This window comes from Prionailurus bengalensis, chromosome A2, assembly GCF_016509475.1.
Source record: "Prionailurus bengalensis isolate Pbe53 chromosome A2, Fcat_Pben_1.1_paternal_pri, whole genome shotgun sequence".
In the NCBI taxonomy this organism is placed as follows: domain Eukaryota; kingdom Metazoa; phylum Chordata; class Mammalia; order Carnivora; family Felidae; genus Prionailurus; species Prionailurus bengalensis.
This window is the reverse complement of record NC_057348.1, coordinates 38,966,220-38,987,032: the sequence shown is the minus strand read 5'-3', so window position 1 is coordinate 38,987,032 and position 20,813 is coordinate 38,966,220. Positions and strand designations below refer to the sequence as shown.

General features: G+C 42.1%; 1 protein-coding gene across 1 annotated transcript; it reads left to right on the top strand.

Moving 5' to 3' along the window:
* Positions 1 to 3,847: 3,847 nt before the first annotated feature.
* Positions 3,848 to 19,164, top strand: PROK2 (prokineticin 2). Its single transcript, XM_043587936.1, has 3 exons — positions 3,848 to 3,989; positions 7,387 to 7,512; positions 17,525 to 19,164. The coding sequence occupies exons 1-3, from the start codon at positions 3,894 to 3,896 to the stop codon at positions 17,627 to 17,629; spliced, it is 327 nt and encodes a 108-aa protein (XP_043443871.1). The 5' UTR covers positions 3,848 to 3,893; the 3' UTR covers positions 17,630 to 19,164.
* The last annotated feature ends 1,649 nt before the right edge of the window (positions 19,165 to 20,813 follow it).

Below are 20,813 nucleotides of genomic sequence, written 5' to 3'. Positions count from 1 at the left end.
ACAGACTAAATCATGTGATTTGCTTTGGCCATTAAAACGTGGGCAAAAGTGAGAGACATCAACTCAAGGCAGATGCATTTGAAAACTGGTGTGCAACCCTCCAGTTCCATCCACTTGGGTTAGTTTCCTGTGGCTGCCATAAGAATTTATCACAATTGAGTGGCTTCAAATGACAGAGATGTATTCTGTCACAGTTCAGGAGACTAAGAGTCAAAAATTAAGGTGTGGATGAAGCCATGCTTCTTCTGAAGGCTCTGAGGAAGAATCTTTGACTCTTCTGTGTTCTGGTGGTTGCTGGCAATCCATGGCGTTCCTTGCCTTGTAGATACATGACTCCAGTCTCTGCCCTAGTCTTCACATGACCATCTCCCCGTATGTTTCTTCCACGTCTCTGTGTCAAGGTCTCCTTCTCTTTTCTCTTACAAAAATACCAATTATTAGATTTGGGGCCCACCCTGGTCCAGGCTGACCTCATCTTAAATGATTATAACTGCAAAGCCCCTACTTACAAACAAGGTCACACTGACAGGTATGGAAGTTTAGAACTTGAACATAGCTTTTGGCAGGGACACAAGTGAACCCATTCTACCTGTGAAGCACACGTTGAGATGGAGCCTTCATCAGCCTGGGTCCCAGGGTTATTGCCGGGAGACAGGTTTGTGTCTCCCAGTTCACCTCAGTTCAGTCCCATGTCTCCTAGGTAGACCGGTGATCTGAATCACCTGCACCAGGACAAGTATTTATCCCTATAGCTGTTTGATGACTCCATTTCCCTGATTCATGCAAATTAAATGTGTCTAGGCTGTATACCATTTTCTTGTCTGTTCTTCCATAGAATATATTCCTGTTGATCATTAGTTTTTTGTATCTGCCATATGCTTATCATTGTGCTATGTGCCAAGAGGAACATGTGGGAAATTAGACACAAAGAGCCCAGTTATAAGGAGTATATAATCTAATCTGGTGGATGAAACAGAAAAAACTATCAGTGTTGGCTGAAATTATCAGACACTAAATAATATGACTTAATAAGAGGTAATGCTAATAGGGCTCATAGTCTGTTCTAGGTACTATAGGAAGCACTTTACAGGTATTATAGCCTTTCAACCCCATGGAGGCTATACCACATTGGGTTGGTGTTTTCTATTTTATGGATGAGGAAACAAGCTTATAAGTCTTTTTTTTTTAATGTTTATTTATTTTGAGAGAGAGAGAGAACACGCACACACACAAGTAGGGGAGGGGAAGACAGAGAGAGAGAGAGAAAGAGAGAGAGAGAGAATCCCAAGCAGGCTCCACACTGTCAGCACAGAGCCAGACACGGGGCTCAAACTCACGAACTGTGAGATCATGACCCAAGCCAAAATCAGGAGACTGACACTTAACTGATCTGACTGAGCTAACTAACTTAACTGACTGAGCTATCCAGGCACCCCACAAGCTTAGAAAGTCTTAAGCCGCTTGCCCAATGGTCATTCAGGATTCTACTCCAGTTTGGTCTGATTCACAAATTTGAAATCCCATGGCCTTTCCTGTACTGCCTCTTCAATTCAGCTCAACCTTGATAGCCTGCTACTAGATGGTGGTCTCCACTCTGATCTACACAAAGTTTGGTTGTCCGTATGCAGTTATCCTCGGACTGCACTTATCATGTGGCAATATCAACAGGTTGTAGTAATAAATAGAATAGTTAAGCCACTCTTCAATTTCTATCTCAGCATTCTGAAGTCGGCCTTTCCACCTAACTGGTTTTTATGAACTAATCCAAACTCAACCTTTCATCTTTCCTTTTATAAGATGAAACTTTCAGACTTAAATTCTCTAAGCTGAGATGCAAAGATTTGTCGTACCAGGGGACTTCGTGTCTCCTCTAAAGCATTAAAAGCAATGAAAAAAAAAAAACATAATCAAAAGAAACAACATGAAAACAAACCAACCCTATTTTTAAGTGTTTCCGATCTTGTTTCAAAACAGCCTAATGAGGATTGTTTTCCAAACAGCCATATATGAAGCCATCCACTTTTGAAATCTGATTTTCCTGTGTAGACATACCCTGTTTTCTGTGCTTGGAGAAGCAGGGAATACCCAAGCTGGCATTCAGTAGTAGCAAAAATGAAATAGACCATTTTTTAAAAATTGTAGGAATGTTAAAATCCATGTTGACTGGTTTTTACATTTACCTGGCAGCATTCCCATGCTAGCGTTGGCATGGAGACTGGAAAAGGAAACTTTCCACCAATCTGTCACTTGCTACTGTTTCCACTTACTTTACTGTGAGTCCAATTTTAACAATTTTTTTCAAAGTTAAAAAAGTTTTATTCTTTTTTTCTTTTCTGTTCCAGGACGTTTCTCAAACGTAACCACGGGTAAAAAAGAAAGCTTTTAAAACTCAAAGATTTGGTTTTCCAAATATTCAGCTGTTTAACATTCAGATAATTGCCTTCATTTTTTTTTTTCCACATTTAGTCTGAATGCTTTGGCATGGGGAACCCCACAGTCTGAAAGTAACTTTGTCCCAACTCTCCTTACTGCATTTATTAAAGAGGCTGAAAGAAGCATCTGCTTTTCAACAGTTTCTGGTCCTTAAGGGACCAGGGAAAGCCAGAGGTTCTAACATTCAGAAACAAAGTTGGGCTTCCCAAAATTTTGATGTAAGCAAGGTTGGCAGTGGCCACAGCTGGGTCTTCTTGAAGTTGTTTTCACTGAAGGAAAACAGGCTGGAGATCCTTGGAACTAGGGTCAGAGACAGAGGGCAAATCTGCCACTCATCCTGCCATGGGTAGTCTAGAACCCGGTAGGCCTTCCACTCATATTTACATGAATGAACAAATCACAGTGGTGCTGTGTGGCATCTTCCAAGACTGAGGGGTGATTTTCCTGGGCTGGAACGTAAAAGAGAGAGCTGCCTACCTACAGTTCAAGGGGCCTCAGGCTGGCACCCGAAGCCAGGCGTTCTCATTTCCCTTTGGCATCATCCTGAACTGCTCAGCCTGAAGCTGGCGCAATGTTAAAGAAAGGAGGAAAATGCATGCGAGGAAAATCAGAGAGGAGAGGGTCGGGAACAGATGTGAACATAAAGGGAAAGCATTAGAAATGAAAGAAAGAAATTGGACTCCCACAGCTGGAAGGACAAACCCCACAGTGTCGTCAGGGATGTGGGATTAGGGGTGATTTTGCTCGCCCTTTGTTCTTTTTTCCTGTCTTCCACGTTTCCCGGCTTATTTGTTTGATGTGTGCCTTTTCTGTTCGGTTATTGGACCATGAGGCCAGACCCCAGTGGCAGTACCTGGCATGCAGCAGGCGCTCTGTGAAGACCTACAGAACAAATGAAAGTGTTCCGAGGCTCCTGTCCCTCCCCTCCCCTCTCCCCCGGGTGTCCAAGCGCCTGGCACGTAGTAGGCGCTCCCCAAACATCTGCACAGCAAATGAGCTGCAAGTTTTAGGCGTCGAGCACGTGGAGCTTTGGAAACCAGGACATTGAACGAGCGTGCCTCAGACCACAAAGCGGCTCCGGCGCGTGTGAGAGGCGGCGGCGGGCTGGAGGCGAGGCGCGGGCCGGGAGCCGGGCGCCCCGCGGGGGGCTCTGCCTGCGTGGCGCCCGGGGCGGGGGCGCGGGGAGTCGCGCGCCGGCACGTGCTCGTCCCGGGGCCGCCGGGCCGGGGTGGGCGCGCGTGTGCGCGTGGGGCGTGGGGTGTGTGCCCGCGCCGTGCCCCCCGCGCGTGCTGCCGGGCGGGCGCCGGCGTGAGTCACGGCGGGGCTCGCCTTTATAACGGCCCGCAGGCTCGCGCCAGCCGCCCGCCAGCCCGCCCGCCCGCCGCTCCGCGCTCCAGCGAGCGCGCCCCGGCCCCGCGCCCCCCAACGGCCCCCAACCGCCGCGCAGTCCCGAGGGCGCCATGAGGGGCCCGCGCTGCGCCCCGCTGCTGCTCCTGCTGCTGCTGCCGCCGCTGCTGCTCACGCCCCCCGCCGGGGACGCCGCCGTCATCACTGGGGTAAGCGGCCCCGGACGCACCTGTCCGCCCGGGATGCGCGCCCGCGCTGCGCCCGGGGGTGGGGGGGGGGGGGTGGGTCAGGAGGGGAGCGGCACGGGGAGGGTCGCCCCGGGCAGGGACACCTGCCCCGGTGGCCCTTTGGCGCGCTGGGAGAGGTGCGCTGCTCCAAAAGCGGCAGACGGTCCGGGACATTGGGTGCCCCTTGGAAGAAAAAGTGAGCGAAGTGTTACCCACCTCCTTTATCACCACCTTCTCCCGCTTGTTTCCGTCCGATCTCCTTACAAGCTCTCTCCTCGAGTTTGGTCGGTTTTTCTGTTAAGCTGAAAGAAGTTTGCTTTCAGAGTCTTCTCTAGTACTTCTTTGAGACGTTCCAGCCTCGAACCTTACAATTTGCGAGGCCCTTTCTGAAATGAAAAGGGGCAAGATGAATATCCCCCAATCCTGAGACTTGTCCTATGGTCAAGGAATTTGCTCGTCTGGCTTCCTCCGCAGAAACCCTTAGAAATAACTTGGTCCGAGGCCATGTGTGCGCTTTGAAAAGCAATGGGGGCACTTCCTTCTGTTTCCAGGGCTTTTTTTTCCCCCCCTAGCGTCTTCAGGTTTTCCTTGTAAAAGTTCTCCATTTCCAGTTCCTGATAAAGCACCTCCAGTGCCCCGGCATAATTATGGAGTAGGTTGCAATGTAGGTGTTAGTTTCAGGTTTGAGAAGTTGTCCTCATCATTTTTGGAAGTAGGAGCTGATTCAGTTTTCTCTCCTGCTCCTACCAACAGTTTTCTCTGGGTGGACCCGAAGGATGAGTTTACAGTACAAAATTTAAAAATCTTGTCTATTTTAACATCAACAATGCAAAACCGCTACTGTTTCCTGGTTGTTCACCTGCTTTACTCTTTTTTTTTTTAAGTCTTAAATTAACACCTCCATGAAATTACTTCAATTATCTAAGTGCACATCATGGGATTTCAATAAACCTTTTATGTTTGAACAGATGATGCGTAATGAAATATTTAAATTTGAGGGAAATGTCATTGTATTGAGAAAATAAAGCTCCACTCTTCCAAGTTAGTTAATAGGGTTTATAGCATCTTGAAAGACCTTGCACAGTAACAGTATTTGGTTATATCCAATACGTATTATAAGCATTGTGGTATTTATTAAAATAGAGGTTTTTACAAAATGTATTTGAATAGCTTTGTCAGTGTGGTTGGAAAAAAAAAGTTTTTACAGGTCTTTTTAATATATGAGTTGGAACATGATTGGGGTTTTTTTCCCCTCTTCCCCTGCTGGCTCACTTTAAATTTCTCCCTAATCCTCTGAGCCCAGAATTCCTCTGCAATATAAGTATCTTTTTGTTCCATTCACAGGACAACACTATTTGAATAGATCTGCAATGGGTTAAGGATGCGGGGCATTAGGCAACAGCTGTCTAATTAAAAATACATAAACCTATGCAATTCTTTGTGAATATTTCCAAGAACTGAAGTTTTTTGTTACAAAAATGAAATTTTATCACATTGAATGTTTATCTGTTAGAGAGGTTTAGCCTGGACTTACATATACTGTTTTTGTTGTTGTTTTACCTCAGTGATTTTTTAAAAAATTTTCTCTAAGCGACATGGCAATAAAAAAATGTAGTTATGTCTTCATGACAGGAACCATCTGGAGCCAAATGAAAAACTTAGTAACTTCTCATCTTCAGGATGTTAAACATCCAAGTGATTGATTGAATTTTTAAAAGATTTTGGCTGGCTTTTGATTGTCGTATAAAAAAGGGTTAGTGGGGCTTCAGAATTCTGGGTCTTGGGCATCTGTTGATATAAAATACTGCCTGAAACCTCCACCTTAAATATTTACCTTTTTTTTTTTTGTAATATATGTCGTTCATTTGAAATTGATTTATATTCCACATAGATTTGTTAAGAACGTATTGGAAAAGATCACGTACTGAACCTCTCATTTACGGAATGTAAAGGCCACATGTACGTGATTTCTGGCAAACGCATAAAAATTGGAAAATAGAAACGTTTGGATGTTTTCATATAAATGTCCTAACAGTCGGAAGTGAAAACTGTAGTTTTTGATCAGATAGTTGCCTTAAATAGAATGAGAAAAAAATTCTCATGAGGGAAATAAACCAACCCTGGAGCTAGATGGTTCGTAGTTTTTAAAGAAAAATAGTAAACAAGGGTGTGCTCATATATTTATGTTTTGAGAACTTGGGACTGGCCCCAAAACATTGAAGAAAAAGAACTTCGGAGGAGTGCGTTAGTTGTTTCCAGTAAATGTAAAAAATTTGAATTTCTGTCTAAATTGTAGACCTTTTAGTTTCTTACACATACAGTACAGTATGTTTTACCTTAGCTCTAGCAAAACAGAGTATTGCACACCACTCAAACTAAGCTTCCTATTTTTTGTTGGTTCTAGGAAGGAACAATTGTCCTTTAGATCTATTTTCATGCAAATAAATTTAGACTGCATTATTTATTTCCATTTAGAGAGAGTATGAAAATTTCTCCATAGTTGATTCTTTAATTACTTGTATTTACAATTTTTATATTGGGAACAGATGGCCTGAGTAATCATTGTTGATAAGTGTATCTGTCGTTTGCATTTCTAAATCAGATAAATCTTAAAGAATAGTTCCACTGATTTTATAATGTACACATATGTATATCCTAAGCCAATAATTTCCTTTTTGTAGGTTACTTACCCCCAAAAAAGCATAACAGAAGACAGAAGTCTTGGTTTGTCCATTCCCAACCCATGAAATTTCTTTCTTTAAAGAGGAAATGGTGAAAATCAAGTCAGTGGTGTGAGAAATATCAAGTCTCATGAACCAAAATGCAAATATTTGAAAGGGAGAATGAGCACTTTTAAAATTTACATCAGTGCCTTTATGGGTCTGGAGCATTTCATGCCAGATTTAGAGACCACTTAAATCCCTTTTTAAAATTGGGCCCAACGTATTCTGCAGTTAATAGTCATAAAATCTTTTGATTCAATTTATGTAGTTCCTAATGGCCATGTATGGTATAAGACTAATGTAGCCTCGTTTTTCAAGTTCAAAGCCAATTCAGCCACAAAATCCTAGAAAAGAGAGGTGATTTTCTATGTGCGTTTTTTAACACACATAACATTTTCTATGTGTATTGATTTAAGATTTTCATAATGTGTGGACCATTATGTAGGCCATTGTTTTTAAACTAGGAAAATCTCTTCTGATCAGATTTTATTCTAAATATGTTCAAGAAAATGAAGATTACAGTTATTTTTTATGCGTGAGTATTAAAATCCTAGTGGTTGGATATTTAAAGAGCCCTTTTTACTGCTAATTTTGGATTTCCTTAGCCTGAGTCTTCCCTGCTATCTGTATTTATCTGTCTGTCTGTTACTTTTCAGGCCTGCGACAAGGACCCCCAGTGTGGTGGAGGCATGTGCTGTGCTGTTAGTATCTGGGTTAAGAGCATAAGGATTTGCACACCTATGGGCAAAGTGGGAGACAGCTGCCATCCGCTGACTCGTAAAGTTAGTATATATACCCAGGTGCTCGGTGGTTCCCTTACGTTGTGGTAACTCAACTCCCAGCAAGGCCTGTATGGCATGAAACCCAGGGTAATGTGCTTGAAATCACAAGTGAGAGAAGGTGACAACGGAAACCACGTCCTCTCCCCTCTCTCCTTCCATTATAACCAGCTGTGTCCTCTACTGTCCTCACCCTGTGAATCATTTTCACACCATGGCTTTCATGACCTTAGAAACATGTCATAAAAATAACTTCAAAACCATGAATTTGCCTAAAAATTATTTAGGACAATATAAATACAAATATCAGACGTACTGATAAGGCAGAGGTAAATAACTTTGTGTTTTGTCTCTTACTGAAAACCATCAATGATACAGTTACCTTGTATCTTAATTTAAAAATCCTCTATTTTCCCTCAGTCTACGCAGTACACAGTTCATAATCCTAGAGGTTAATGGCGTTTAATTTTCCAGTTTATTCTTTTATCTCAAGTATAAATACCCTAATGACCTCAACAACACTTTTGGACAGTTTTAGCAGTTAGTGGTATGACCATATGAAGGCAGGGTTGGACGGTGCTTTAGAGGGTGTGTTGCAGACTGTCCCGTCCACAAAGGGTCTGTCAGTTATGTTACTTCAGGAAAGGGTAGGTAGGAGACAGGAGGGAGCAGAAAAGTCTGTGGAGCCTGGAGAGTCTCAGCCCTTCCCGATCAAAACTTTGAAAATGATGGGATCTCGGCAGGCTTCCCCAGTAATACCAGGTGACAGTGACTGCTCCCCTAGTGCCACCTCCTGGTTTTACCCAGCAGCAAAGTGAAGTCCAGAGCATCAAAAGGCATTTCCCAGGCCAGGTGGCTTGTTGGGAGGCAGAGCTCAGTCTTTCTGCAGCATTCTCTCTCCGTGTTGTATACTCCTGTTTTAAAATAGATGGGGTGACCAGGCGCCTGGATGGCTCAGTCCATTGAGCTGACTTCGGCTCAGGCCATGATCTCACGGTTTATGAGCTCGAGCCCTGCATCGGGCTCTGTGCTGACAGTTCAGAGCCTGGACCCTGCTTCAGATTCTGTGTCTCCCTCTCTGTCTGCCCTTCCCCTGCTTGTGCTCTGTCCCTCTGTCTCTCTCTCTCAAAAATAAATAAACATTAAAACAATTTTTTTAATTTTTTTTTAACGTTTTATATATTTTTGAGACAGAGAGAGACAGAGCATGAATGGGGGACGGTTAGAGAGAGGGAGACACAAGATCTGAAACAGGCTCCAGGCTCTGAGAGGTCAGCACAGAGCCCGACACGGTGCTCGAACTCACGGACCGCGAGATCATGACCTGAGCCGAAGTCGGCCGCCCAACCGACTAAGCCACCCAGGTGCCCCAAAACAATTTTTTTTTAATAGATGGAGTGTTTTTGAAGCAAACTCGACCCTGCCTTCTACATGTAGTTTGGGGTTGAAAGCTGTAGTAAGGCCCACCATCTTCCTCATATGCTACAGTTGTAGATAACAGTTACTATTTTGACTTTCTCGGAGTAAAGGTAATGCAGTAAACTGGATTGTTTTAGTTCTGTGAGCTGTAATAGGGACTCCACTTGTTTGGGTCTCTCTGAAGGCTGTTTGGCTTTCCTGTGGTTTCCTTGAGAAATACTTCCTGTTCCGCGTAGACCATCCCTCTTGTGGTTTTACAGTCATTTTAAAGTATGACATGCACCTTTTATTCTTGGCCGCTGTAAGACGGGAAAGGTTGCAAGCCGTTAGTTGTCTGTCTCAATGCCAAACTCCCTGCAGGGAAGTGACACCAACCCAGTCACCCTTGGCATTGATGTCTCGTTTTTCATCACCCTTATCAAGGGCAAGTCCACGTTTGTACATGTGAGTCATTTGAGCCATTGAAAAGTCTACCCTTAACCTTTTCTTTTAAGAATGACATTCTCACACAGTGTTAGCATAACCTTATGCTCCCTGCATACTAGAGTCACGTGGCCTGCTTGCTAAAACAAGAAGAAAGTGACACATTCTACTCAACTGCTGTTTGTAATCATAGCAATTACAGTTGCCACCTGTTGAAGGCTGTGACGTACCCCACACTCTGTACTAAATGTTATATATGCGTTTTTTTTAATTTAATACAAGATGTACCTATGAAGCACATTTGTTTCTGTCCTGTGCTGCATACAACCACCTGCAGCCTCAGAGGAGACTCAGTAACTGGCTGAGGTCACAAGGTTATAGGTCACAGAGAGACATCGGGCTCCATTTCTGTCTGACGCTCCAGCCAGTGTTTTTGTGGTATGAATCACCATACTCTTCTGCCTCCACAAAAGCGGTTTCATTGGAACGCTTTGTACTCCAGTTAACCAAGACTGGTTTGTGTGGGACGAGAGATAATGGTGTCCGCATGGGAATTTGTCACATCCTATGTAGTTTTGATGAGCTTCCCAAATCTGAGGTTATTTTAAGAAAGAGAACCAAATAGTGTTTCCCTGGGTTTCTAGATAACTTCCAGTTCAGGTCTCGTGCAAGGTCGTTTCTGAGAGTAAACAAAATCATTCTTCTCCCATAAACCCAGGTACATCTCTGCACTTTGTTTTTACCATAGTTTTAATAATGAAGTCTTTAATGACAAATTATGGTTTTCATATTAGAATTAAGTGATAAAAGAACTGAAGGATTAAAAAAAAAAAAAGAAAGGTTTCTTTTTGTCAGATCTTAACTTTTCCCCTATTCAGATGCCCACCTGAAAAGTTTTTCTAGAACTCAGTGTTACAACTTTTCATCCTGGATACTTTTCTGTCTTGAAAATACGTTTTTATCGGTTATTTCAATGGCCTATTTTTAGAGTAGGTCCAGGAGTTATTATTTGTTCTGGGCGGAATTAACTTATCCTGGTAAAAATCTAGTTATTTCCAGATTATCTCTCCACTATATTGTATTCAAAACAACTTGAGGAAAAAAATGTTTGTAAATGTTTCCTGGTGAATGTAATATATAGAATTCAACTTCAGACTACAGTTTAATAGCTCATCGGTAAATGGTAAAAATGTAGACACTGCATAGAAAATTGTATTTTAATATGACATGCTCAGTACTTTCTTTCTTCTTTTTTGGGGGGGGGGGTTAGTTTGTTTGTTTTGTTTTGTTTTTAAAGAAGGGTCACAAGGATCAGTGTTTTTAAAACACCAGACTGTAAGTGCAGACTGCTCCTGTTTAAATTTTAAACTTTCCATTCTGACTTGACTTAGTCATTAGCCACAAATGTGTGTTTATTTTGATAAAGTGAATAATATTTGATGAATGAAATTACAAACTACAGGTAGGAATTGATAGTCACTGGATTCAGTTTACTGTTTTATTTCAGATGCATTAACTAACTTGTGGACTTTATAGTGACTGCTAGGCTATAATCTTATAATTGTACAGTTTTTAAGTTTACATTTGATAATTAAAAAGTAGAATAAAAGATCATCCTCCCTAAGAAGAACAGAGTGTATGTTTTCCAAATACATATTTGGTCAAATGAAAGTTTTAACATGTATTCATTTTTAACAATTTTCTAACAATTAAGGATGAATTGCTGAATTGTATGTCTGCAAGGAGTATTTTGCTGTTTAAAAAGAAAAACATTATTTTAATATTTTTGTTAATACCAACACTTTTCACAGTTGACAAAGATTAGCCATTTCTATCCTGTTCTGATTACTGCTTGGCTTTGGAAGTTTATCATTCTGTGATTAATACTTTTATTTTTATAATGTGTGATTTATTATTTTTTCTTTTTAAAAATTTTTTTTTAACATTTATTTATTTTTGAGACAGAGAGAGAGCATGAACAGGGGAGGGTCAGAGAAAGAGGGAGACACAGAATCTGAAATAGGCTCCAGGCTCTGAGCTGTCAGCACAGAGCCCGACGCGGGGCTCGAACCCACGGACCGTGAGATCATGACCTGAGCCAAAGTCAGACGCTTAACCGACTGAGCCACCCAGGCGCCCCTATTTTTTCATTTTAAACAACTGTCTTTCCTCCAAAAAGTTGTTTCTGCTCTGTTTTGTATATTTAACACTTTTTTGTACCAGTTTTGTTTTTTGTTTTCTGGGTTTTACATATATATATATGTGTGTGTATATACACATATATACACACGTGTATATATATATATATGGCATGACACTTCAATACTTGACCAATATATTTTCCTTTTCTGAAAAAACATTTTTTTTCCAGTTAAAACCTGGGACATTTTTGTGTTTTTTTTTTTTAAGGGAAGATTTTAAAAATTATTAGCTGTTTCTATTTTAAAATGATAAATTTAGAATTACAATGATAAAACATTGTAATTATAATTTCAGGATAGAGAGTACTTCTTAAAACAATATTAACTAAAATATAACTTATGTAAGTATAGAATTTAGTGGAAAATGGGTAGAAGAAAGCTTAGTACATTAATTTCCTTATGTTTCCTATCACAGGTGTCAGAAGCCACTATTTACATTTTCTCCCTCAGGGCAGCATCATGGCTGTGCATACAAGTTCATTGTCAGAAAGACTCAGAGGACATAAATATACTTTAGTCTGTATACTGATAGATATACTAAATATACTGCTGACAGTATGAGCCCCATAGCTCTTTGTTGTGGGGGCCGGCCTGGACCCTATAGGATGTTTTAGCAGCATCCCTGACTTCCTCCCACTAGAGGTCAGCAGCCTCCTCTCTCAGTTGTGACAACCAGCCGTGTCTCTGGACTATGACAAATGTTCCCTGTGACAGTTTGGGAGATGGAAATTGTTCTGGTTGGGCACCCCTGGCCTCACACTACATTGTACTTAGCCTCACAGGACGCAGTGAGGGGACACAGCAGCACCATTGTATTAGGTGCCCAGCAGCTACCCAGGCACATACTTCGTGTGTCCTCCCTACCACACGGGGTACTTGTGGCTGCCACAGATGAGAGCCACGTGGGTCCCCTAGACCCATCCTTACCACCCTTCCTTCTTGCCAGTATTTTACTCCCCTCTAGACCCAGAGGCCCTGGGCATATATGCCAACAGCTTCCCCAACCCACGTGAAGTTCCACACAACCCATGAGGCCAACCCCCTCATTCCCTGTTTTCCTTTACTCTTTCAGAGGGCACAGTGCAGTTCCATGTGAGCCCTCTACTCACAAGAAGATAATTGCATTATTTAGGTTTGTATGAATATATACTTACTCCAAAAAAAAAAAATTGAAGAAACATTTTACGACTTGACCCAATTCAAATACATTGGCGATCTTCCTAATTATTAAAACTGGAGACTGGGAGTGGCAGAAATTCTGAGATTTTGGGCTTCTATTTTAGGCACTACTATGGCTATTTGAAATTTTGTGAACTATGTACTTTTGTTGACAAAAGTTAATGTACAAAACTGGCTTTATTAAAAACACACGTAACTTTTTTATTGAGATAAAATTGGTATATAAATTATGTAAGTTATGCATACAACATTGTAATTTGAGATCTGTCTGAAGTATAAAGTGATCACCATCCAAAGTCTAGCTACCATCTGCCACTGTTCCATTAACCCCCTTCCCCCATTTTGCCCACCCCCCCAAATTCCTCCCATATTGGACGAGTGCTTTTTATGTGACATGACCACAGTTTTCTTCATGTATGCTTTTTTTTTAAGTTTATTTATTTTGAGAGAGACAGAGCACAAGCAGTGGAGGGGTGGGAAGAGAGAGAGAGGAGCGGGGGAGAGAGAGAAAGAAAGAGATTGAGAATCCCAAGCAGGGTCTACACTGTCAGCACAGAGCCCGACGCAGGGCTCGATCCCATGAGCTGTGAGATCATGACTTGAGCTGAAATAGTCAGACGCTTAACTGACTGAGCCACCCAGGCGCCCTCATGTATCCTTCTTTATGTTTCTTTCTTTAGCAAAACTGACTCTGTTGTGAGAGAAATCAAAAACAATACATTTGTTTTGTGGCAGTGCTATTATTTTCTCTTTAAAAATGCCACAAATGGATAAGAATCATGCCTTCTGGAAAGTTCTAAAGGTTCTACCTTGGTTATTTCTAGAATTTTCTGTTTGAAATTTTAGTCTATAAGAAACGGATTGAGTTAATTCTAAAATAAGCCATCAAATTTGGACTGAATAGTTAGCTCCTTGGCTATATATATGCCTCTGAATATGCATCTTCTATATACTTTGTAATGTATCTGGCTGTTAGATATCTATTAAGTTTGTCACACAGTATATGTAGATCTAGAAATGAATGGGCCTGTTGAGAAAATGTCAAGTATCTAATAAGTGTATAATATCAGAAATGGAGTTCTTTGTCATTATGAGCTCACAGATGGAAGGGGAGGAGGAAAACCCACTAAGGGCAGGTGCAGATAAAAAAAAAAAAAAAAAAGAAAAATATCCTTGGCAGGGGGTGAAAGAAAGACAGATATTGAAAGAGGGGAAGTGGACTTGATAAGAATAAGACAAGGGAATCCAGGTATAAAAGGTCCTGCAAGACAGTCTAATCATTATGTTCAGATTGCCAGGGCAGATCTGGGCCTAGGCTAATACCCTGTTGGTGCCCTCAATAAGAAAAAGAAGAATTCACAATATTTTTGATGTTTTATTTATTTTTGAGAGAGAGCAAGAGAGCGCACAAAGAGCAGGGGCAGAGAGAGGGGAGCAGAGGATCCAAAGCAGGCTCTTTGCTGACAGCAGCGAGCCCGATGTGGGGCTCGAACTCACAAACTGTGAGATGATGACCCGAACCGAAGTCGGATGCTCAACCTACTGGGCCACCCAGGTGCCCCCCACAATATTTTTTAAAGAGTCACACAGACCTGTGACCTTGTGAATACACTGCCAGGGCCCTACCTAAGCCCTGCAGGGAACCACACGAGTGAAGGCCCTCACCCTCTTTGGCTTCGCAGTAAATCCATCTCTAACTTTGGTGGCATGAGCCCCTTGGGTTCCTGCCTGGTGCCAGGCATTGGTGTGCCGAGTGAGCAGAAGCCACAGGATCTGGGAAGGCCACCCCTCTGCCTTCAGGTGGCACATAGTCTGTGGTGGGGGCTTTGCCAGGAGAGAGGCCTTTAACACATATTTTCTCCAGTGTCTCCTGTGGACCAGGCTAAGTGCCATGTGCTCACAAAGGAGATTTCTTCACAAAGCTTCAAAGTTGGGGGATGGCGGTATTTGAGAAAAGAGCAAACTCTGGAAGAAAGTGGGACTGGGTCTGTGACATGTCCACTTTCAGCTGGGTGACTGCAGTCAGTCACATTACTTCAGCTCAAGAGGAAGCCACTTACGGGGTGCCTGGGTGGCTCAGTCGCTTGAGCTTCCGAATTCAGCTCAGGTGATGATTTCATGGTTCATGCGTTCGAGCCCCACTTCAGGTTCGCTGCTGTCAGCACAGAGCCTGCTTCAGGTCCTCTGTCCCCTTCTCTCTGCCCCTTTCCTGCTCTCTCTTGCTCTCTCTCTGTCTCAAAAATAAATACGCATTGAAAAAAAGAAGAAGCCACTTGGCTTGTGTCAAAATGAGGAAAAAATCTGGCACACAGGTTTGGTGTGACGTTGATGCCCGGTGCCTTATGAAGCCTGGCCATGGCAGGTCTCCACTGTTATTTTCCTTTGCTGCTCTCTTCAGGGTACTGAGAACCCGCATGACAGGCCAGAGAGTGATCATGGTGTCTTGAAGGACAAATCACAAGACTGTAGGCACCATGAGGACACTTACTCATAGCTTAAACTATCTTGCTGGTTACCTGTCTTCCCTCATTAAAAAGTAAGCTCCATGCTCAGCAGAGGCCTTTCATCTCCTGTCCATCTCTGTACCCGTAGCACCTAGAACGAGGATGGATGTGCTGGTGACCCTCACTGAACTACTGCTGAATGAGTGAATGAAAGAAACACGTTTTGCGTTGTCCATGTGGAACAGCCGGACGTGTGCATTATAGTTCTCGTACACTTATTTCGGGTCTTTTTCCTTCATTATTGCTGCCCGTGTTTGTTTTTCTCAACGCCGGCTCTGTTGGCACGTTGGGCCAGATAGTTGTTTGTTGTTGGGAGGCTGTGCTGTGCATTGTAGGCTGTTAAACAGCATTCTCTGACCTCCACCCACTGGATGTAACTGACACTCCTTCCCCCAAGTTGTGACAAACCAAAGTGTTTCTGGATATTGCCAGATGTGCCCTCTGGGACAGAATCCCCCCAACTCAGAACCTCTGGCCCATGCTAGTGGTTTTAGGTCTGACAAAGTGAAGCGCTCAGAGGCTCAGGGCTAGAATAGATGATGAAGGTCCTGGGTGCTAACTTCTTATACGGTCCACGTGTGATCGTCTAAGCCAGTCGACCCGTACCCACTTCCTCTGACATGGTCTCCATGCCAACAACTGAGCTAGCCATCTGTGTGCCCTTTGACACACACAGTGACAGAACCATTCTGCGCACAAGACTGCATGGAACTGACGGCCGTGGCACCTGCGTGTAGGCACTGTCCTTGCAGCCTTGAAAATGAGGCCCTTGTGAAAAAAAGGCAGAAGGGTGTCTCTGCCTGTTCACCCCATGCACACCCTGCCCTCCTATTGCTTCCCTCTCTTCCTTTTGTATTTATTGATCACAGTCATTTCCCTGGCCCTTCCAGAACCATTTTGGAAATGGAAGGCAGGAGAGAAGAAAGAGGAAGAGAAGAAAAAGGAAAAAGGAAGTAAGAAGGACATGAGCATGGTACCAACCCAAAGACAATGCACAGAATAATCAGTCCTGACCGTTGTTGGACCACCATACAGTTGGGTTTATCCTATTAGTTCAACCACAAAAGAAGGTTAGAATGGTTCTGTCACTGTCTGCACAGTCTTTCTTTTCTTATGTGCAAAGAAATTATTTAGAAGGCATCTGGAAGATGTATCTGAGATTTCCTCCTCAAGACAGATAATTGGTATGGGGCGGCCTCTTTTGGTGGAATAGAATTAGGAAATCACTAAGAATGATTAGCGGAAAAAGCATCTGAATTGAGAAACAGAAAGGATGCATTTTTGTGCCATGTGTCAACCGAAAAAGGATCCCTGAGGCATGAGTCTCTAAGAGCTTGCCTCTCTCTCACGTTACCCTGGCTGGGAGTAATCTGCCATTTCATTGATTATCAACTGCCTCCAGGCCTGGGCTGAAAGTTTCTTGCTATAACTTGCAAAGTAGACAGATTCTCAAGAAGGCACAATGCCCAGGGGAGGGAGAATGGATGTTGTCCTTTGCCTCTAGAAAGAATATGTACTTTGAGGTACTCCTGTGCCCCTCAGACAAAGGACCACCATGCCACTTGCCTCCTTAGCCCAGCTTCATTCGTGGCATGGGCAAGACTGAGAAATACCCACTGGAAGACTCTTGGAATGAATCTGACCTTTCTCTGCTGGCTCTCCCTAGGCCAGGGCTTGGTTTGTTCCATTTCTGTGACTCGAGCTTGCCTCCTTCCCTAATTTCTCTTTTGTTCTTCTCCAACCCACACCCCACCCCCCGGAATTTTGACCCCTCTGCCATCTGTGTGCAAATGTGTGAATTTATGTGTTGATCCTTGTCAGTGACTTCATATTTACTCATTATATCAATGTGAACATGCCCATAATGTTATGCCCTCCTTAATGAGCTTCATTAGTAGGATATACACAGACCAAAAAATGAGAAGTGAAGGCAATGTAGCTTGGTGGTTAAAAGCTTGGTCTCTCTGGTCCAGGTGGCCAGCCAAGCTTCGAGTTCTGGGTATGTGACCTTGGGCAAGTTACTAATCTCTCTGTGCCTCCGTCTGTCATCTGTAAAATGGGTATAATTAAAGCATTTGTCATCTTCACAGAGTGGTTGTAAGGATGGAAAAGGATAATATATAAAGAGCTGAGCATATTACTTGATGAATAGTTCACAATATAACACCAGCTGTTGTTATTCAGAGATTTCTCGAGAATTGTTTTTTGTTATGTGTGTTTGGGTGTTTTGGTGTTTTGTTTTGTTTTTAGTGATTCCTGCTCTGACTCAGTTTTTTTCTTTTATCTTAGGTTCCATTTTTTGGGCGGAGAATGCATCACACATGTCCATGTATGCCGGGCTTAGCCTGTTTACGGACTTCATTTAATCGATTTATTTGTTTAGCCCGAAAGTAATCACTTCAGAGTAGAAACTTTAAATGTGAACAACCACACGATGTCTGTAAAGTCTATTTACTTGTGATTGTGCCCAACAAGTATAATATGCCAGAAAGAAATGCTCTTGCTTCCTCAGCTATCCAAGTAACGTTTCTATCTTTGATGTTTAAATGACTTTTTTTTTTTTTTTTCTGAAAGAGGATTTCTATTTTGGATAGAAATGTAGAGTGCGGGGCATTATGGAACCGGTTCTCATTTCCCTGTTTGTGTTTTGGCTTGGTCTGGCCTTTTTTAATGCCAGTAACTCACCCATTTTCACAGAAATGAGGAGAATAAGAATTTGGTCTTTTGTTACAGAAACTTTTTTGTCTGAAACCCCCTCACCCCAGCCCTGCCCACCACCACACACACACACACACACACACACACACACACACACACACACCCTCTGGTCTCTTTTCTCTCCTCAAAGAATTTTAAGGCCCCCACTTATTCTTTGCCATTTCCCTTCTGGGCCCTCTAGCATTTTAACGAGGGGAACAGGGTTGTTAGATATCCTTTAGCTTGCTGGGAAAATCAGTGTGGAAAATCAAGCTTTTTTGCCTGATACTTAAACAGCAAAGGGTGTGTGGTTGAACTAGACACTCCACAATTTTCCTGGACGAAGTAGAGGTGGGCATACTCTCCAGCTTTCATGGAACCTGTCCATGCAACAGAACCTCAGATCTGCTGTGTGACAGGTGTGAGCTCAGAAGGCATGGAAAGTCCATTTAGACCTTATTTCTAGATTTAGGGTTTTTTGGGTTTTTTAGTAAGAAACACTTCTCCAATATGTTACACTTCTTTTTCTTCTTGTGAAGTTTATTTTTTAAGTCTCATAATTAGAGATGTTCCAGAAAATGTCCCTTGAAGAGGAAGTATTAATTTTAATCTGGCATAACACTAGTTACCATTTTAAAGTCGGTATTAAGTTGTAATTTAAACTTTACTTGTAACCAAAAGGTCTATTGTAATGGGTTACCTGACATCCTGCCATGTGTCCCTATATCAATATTGCTGTGTAAAAATTCTGTATCAGAATAATGACAGTATTGTATATCATTTGATTTATTTTAATATTATATCCTTATTTTTGTCACAGTTGTTGTCAGTTTTTATTACAAGCAGATTTCTATTAGCTCACATTCTAAAATGGGTAAAGACCCCCAAATTGGTAAAATAGCACCAACAGTATTTGCGTGTTCACTTTACATACAGGAAAGTTCTGTTTGCATGAAATTTTAAGGTAGTACAAAAAATAAACAATGTGTAAATCGGTGAGGGTTTTGGAACAAGAAGGAAACTTGTGATATGCAGAACTGGTTGTAATCAGGAATGGACTCATGGGATTTCACTGTATTGATTCAGCATATAGTGACCCAGTGTTTACCAAGAGTGGTCAGGCAGGATGCGAGGCGATAGCCTTAAGGTGATGCCAGTGGCCCAGCCTTGCGAAACCCACCAAGTATTGTAAATGGAATCAACGTCAACAAATAAACAGCTTATGAAATGTGTTCAACTGAGTAAACTTGACCATGCCAACCCACTAACCGTTGCAAAAAAAAAAAAAAAAAAGAAACGTCCATTTTGTAGTAACTTAACTTATTCAGCCGGCGCTCACAGTTGCACATTGTGTGTAACTTTACCCTGGGGGCTAACATGTCCCATAAATAAATGAATGGGACTTTGCTGTACTAATTACCGTATTTAGTCACAGAAGTATTATTTTTGGTTCAGTTTAGTTTGTGTGCAAGAAGCATTCCTCAGTGAGTTTGTTGGAAAAACATCGCCTTCAGCAAGTGAAATTATGGGTGAAGAGGCAGGCACTTCAGCCGTTACGCTAAATGTTGTTTTCTTGTAATGTGTGGTACATCCTTTTTCTTAAGTCTGAAAACTTGATTGGGTCAACCATCCATTTTCACCCAAGTTAAAAAGCTTACGACTTTTTTAAAATTCTGCTTTTACATAAACCAACTCAATAAAAAAAAAATCACTAAAAAGAGGTAGCTCGTAGTATAGCCATGAGAAGGAATGTGAGGTTTGTGTAGAAAACTCAGAACTATATCTACTGACTCACCTACTACCATTCAAAGAAAAACAGAACCTTACTATTTGTTAACCTCTCCCCTCGATTGTTATTTTTACTGGGGAATAACTAACCCCGTTCTTTGTAAGGTACAGCTTTATTTGGTTAGTGTTCTTTTAACTTGTCACCAGGGTTAGCATCTTTCGAATAATTGTTTCAAAAACTCGTAATCATGTTCCATGGAGGTTCTTTAAGCTCACTGTACGCAAAGTGCACAAATTCCTGCCCTATAAAGGCTGTGCTGCTGTTTCTTCCCTCCTCAGGACGCTCTCTCCCTGAAACTGGGACTTCATAGGCCGGAATTTCTGCAAGGTAAGGCAAACTGAAAATTTGCGCAAGAAAAGTTAAAGTCAGCAATCTACTTTGATGTCATTATCGGGTGTGAATTCCATCCATGCTGGGAGAGAAACAGATCTGATGCCAGAACCTACGAGCTAAACTCAAGTGGACCTGTGGATTCCTTTGCAAACACTGACTTTCTTGAAAACTATCATTTCGGACTTCAACCTTTTTTTTTTTTTTTTTTTAAAGCAACATCTTTTTTTGACCATGGAGAAGTTTGTGCTAAAAGTCTTTCCTTACAAACCCTCTCATCTAACTGAAGGCCTTTTTTCTTCCCAGCATTTCAGTGTTGTTCTAGTGTTGGAGCTCTGTAAAGTCAGTCCAGTGATAGATCACTCATCTAAGCCAATTTTCTTCTTCATTGGTTTCAGTATCAGAAACCTCATCCCATTCAGAATTTTCTAACTTCATTTTTTTAGAGGATTAAAGTTGGGGACCATTTTAATTTTAAAAACAGGACAGTTTTGGTATTCAGTGAGGATCACTGCCTAAAATTCACTGACAACCTTTTACGATCGTTCTGTTTTAACATGTTGCCCTGTATTTCCAGTAATATCCCCAGAATTAATATTTCTTTGGTTCTTTGACATCTTCCCCCTGATTTGTTAATGGTCAGTACACCCTACGGTACTAAAGAGAACTGTTTCTCTTCTAGTATCTTTGACAACATAATCCTTAAGTAAATTTATTACCCTCTACTCTGACTCCCCCAAAAGTCAGGGCACTTTTCAGAGC

Bases quoted from the DNA above. Each gene is read 5' to 3' on its own strand.
- PROK2 (XM_043587936.1), top strand. From the start codon at position 3,894: ATGAGGGGCCCGCGCTGCGCCCCGCTGCTGCTCCTGCTGCTGCTGCCG. The intron at 3,990-7,386 runs GTAAGCGGCCCC...GTTACTTTTCAG, and splicing joins ACGCCGCCGTCATCACTGGG to GCCTGCGACAAGGACCCCCA. The intron at 7,513-17,524 runs GTTAGTATATAT...CTTTTATCTTAG, and splicing joins GCCATCCGCTGACTCGTAAA to GTTCCATTTTTTGGGCGGAG.